General features: G+C 56.8%; 2 protein-coding genes across 2 annotated transcripts; one reads left to right on the top strand and one right to left on the bottom strand.

Moving 5' to 3' along the window:
• Positions 1-21: 21 nt before the first annotated feature.
• Positions 22-818, top strand: Tsp_13649 (conserved hypothetical protein; the record flags this gene model as incomplete). The annotated part of the gene is made up of 2 exons (XM_003368607.1): positions 22-429; positions 464-818. Coding segments are annotated over 2 exons (763 nt in total), but the record flags the coding sequence as incomplete, so codon positions are not given.
• An 883-nt stretch (positions 819-1,701) lies between these two features.
• Positions 1,702-2,118, bottom strand: Tsp_13650 (hypothetical protein; the record flags this gene model as incomplete). Its single annotated transcript, XM_003368608.1, has 1 exon — positions 1,702-2,118. A coding segment is annotated over one exon (417 nt), but the record flags the coding sequence as incomplete, so codon positions are not given.
• Between the last annotated feature and the right edge of the window lie 79 nt (positions 2,119-2,197).

Consider the following 2,197-nt stretch of genomic DNA (forward strand, 5'->3'; position numbering starts at 1 on the left):
ACGTCCTTCCGGATGAAGGAGATTGCGGCCCCGGTGTCCAGCAGGCAATTCACCACCACGTGGTTTCCGTTTGGCCCATAAGCGCAAGCACGGGCGGTCTGGAGTCCTTTCCCGGAGGTGCTTCGCACGACCAAAAGACCCTGGTGGGTGCGGTCAGACTCTGAAGATCCTGTCGATTCCCTCGTCGAGAGCGGATGAAGGAGCCGATGATGCGCCTGGCGACATCCGTCCACTCCACAGGGTCGACCTCCTCGGCATCCTTTCGCCATATGCCCGGTCTCCAGACACCGAAAGCAGACTTCCTTGGTTCGCGCCATGTCTCTCCTCCCGGACAGGTCCGCCTTCCGGAACTTCTCACACTCTTCCGCCTTATGCTCCCCACCACAGAACGGGCAGCCCTTGGCGGCGACCACTGCTAACGCCGCCGCAGTTGATCTGATGCGATCCCCATATCTCTGTTCAGGACGCGACGGTTTCGACGGGGGCGTCCGTTGTTCCGACTTCGCTGCAGGTGGTTTCGCTTCTTCTCCATTCGACTTGGCGAGCAGATTCGCCTGCCACTGAGCGAATTCCAAAAACTTCTGCAGGTTGTCCTCTTCTTCGGCTGCATCCGGTCCGATGTTGGTGTCCCAGGCCCTTATCAATGCCGGGGGAAATTTGTCCAGCAACATCGGCATCAGGACCTCGCTTGCGGGGAGACGGCCGGCGAATGGATCTCTATCCAGAGCAGTGAGACAACGCAGATGTTTAGTCACTTCGTCCACCAGGGACTGGATGCCCCGCGCCGACATCTCGCGGCACGCTGGCTCCCTCCATAGGGCAGCCAAATGCTCGCGTATCACTTGTCTCGGTCGACCGAAACGCTTCTTCAAAATGTCCACGGCCTGGGGGTAATTCTCTGGAGTGAGCGGGATGCCTTCAATGGCGTTCCTCGCCGTCCCTTCGGTGTTGGACAACAAGTAGGTGAACTTGGTGGCGTTGTCCAAGTCATTCCGTTTGTGTACGTTGGCCTCGAACTGGGCCCAAAAGGAAGGGAATTCCAACACCTTCCCCGTAAACTTCGGGAGAGTTACCTCCGGCAACCTCCCATTGCTGGACCGAACCGCCGGCATGCCCGCGCTAACATTGCCGCTACCGATGGGGCCTTCTCCGCGCGCCTCAACCATCCTTGCGCGTGCACGAGCCTTTCCCTCACGGTAGTTCTGGCGACATAACGCCCAGGCATCTATCGCGGCTTGCCGCTCTTCACCTTCCAGGTCCAGCTCCACTTCGGTTTGGAGCGCGTCTGCGGCCCGGAACGACTCCTCCATTAACGAGACCTGCTCTTCCACCTCAAAGACATCGGCGGAACTGATGCACAACTCATCCAGTTCTGCCAACAGTCGGTTCAGCCGATCTTTGAGGGCCACGAGTCTCTTGCTCCGTGATTTCGCAGAGGACGCCATGGTATCCACTATCCGTAGGTTGCTGGTTTTCGATTGATCCGGCTCAGAGGACCAATGTTAGAGTCAGACTAGCGACAGTAATCTGACGTTCAGGTATGAATAGACCAGACGTTCGTTCGTCCGGCCAATAAGTAAGTGGACTGTATAATAAAGAGTGGATTTGGTGTATCTTCCACGGCGTGGGCAGCGATCGGGGTCCAAAAACTCTCGTCGATGGCGATCTCCTTCGCGGACGTCTTCCGGTTCCCTAGCTCCGCTAACTCTGTACGTTGCGACTGCACGCTCGAAGTGTACGAATACCCGAGCTACTACCGTTGTTCCTAACGGTAAGTCGAATGCCCTTCAATAAGGTACCCACGAGTCTCTCGCTCGATCGTCCTTCCTTGCACTTCGACTCGGTTCGTCCACACTTCCCAATTCGACTCTTCGGAATACGGCAATACTGCAACCAGTACTGCAAACCACGTATTCTAAGCCGACTTCTCGCAACCAACGCGTCCTCTTGTACAACTATCGTACTACTGACGCATACACACACAGACGTATCTCTCTCTATCCATGTATATGGCGCGGCGCGCTTTCTAGCCCTATATATAGGGCCAGGGTCGGCGGCCCCGCGGTCGACCCAAACGCGAACCACCAATAGGCAGCTCGCTCGCGGCGGGAGCGCTCGCTATCTCCGGCGCCGATCTAAAGCCTTGTCAGTCTTCAATTATGTTGTCATGGTTCGGATCTCTTGATCCTGCGCTAAT

This window comes from Trichinella spiralis, assembly GCF_000181795.1.
Source record: "Trichinella spiralis strain ISS 195 chromosome Unknown Scfld2173, whole genome shotgun sequence".
NCBI classification, from domain to species: Eukaryota; Metazoa; Nematoda; class Enoplea; order Trichinellida; family Trichinellidae; genus Trichinella; species Trichinella spiralis.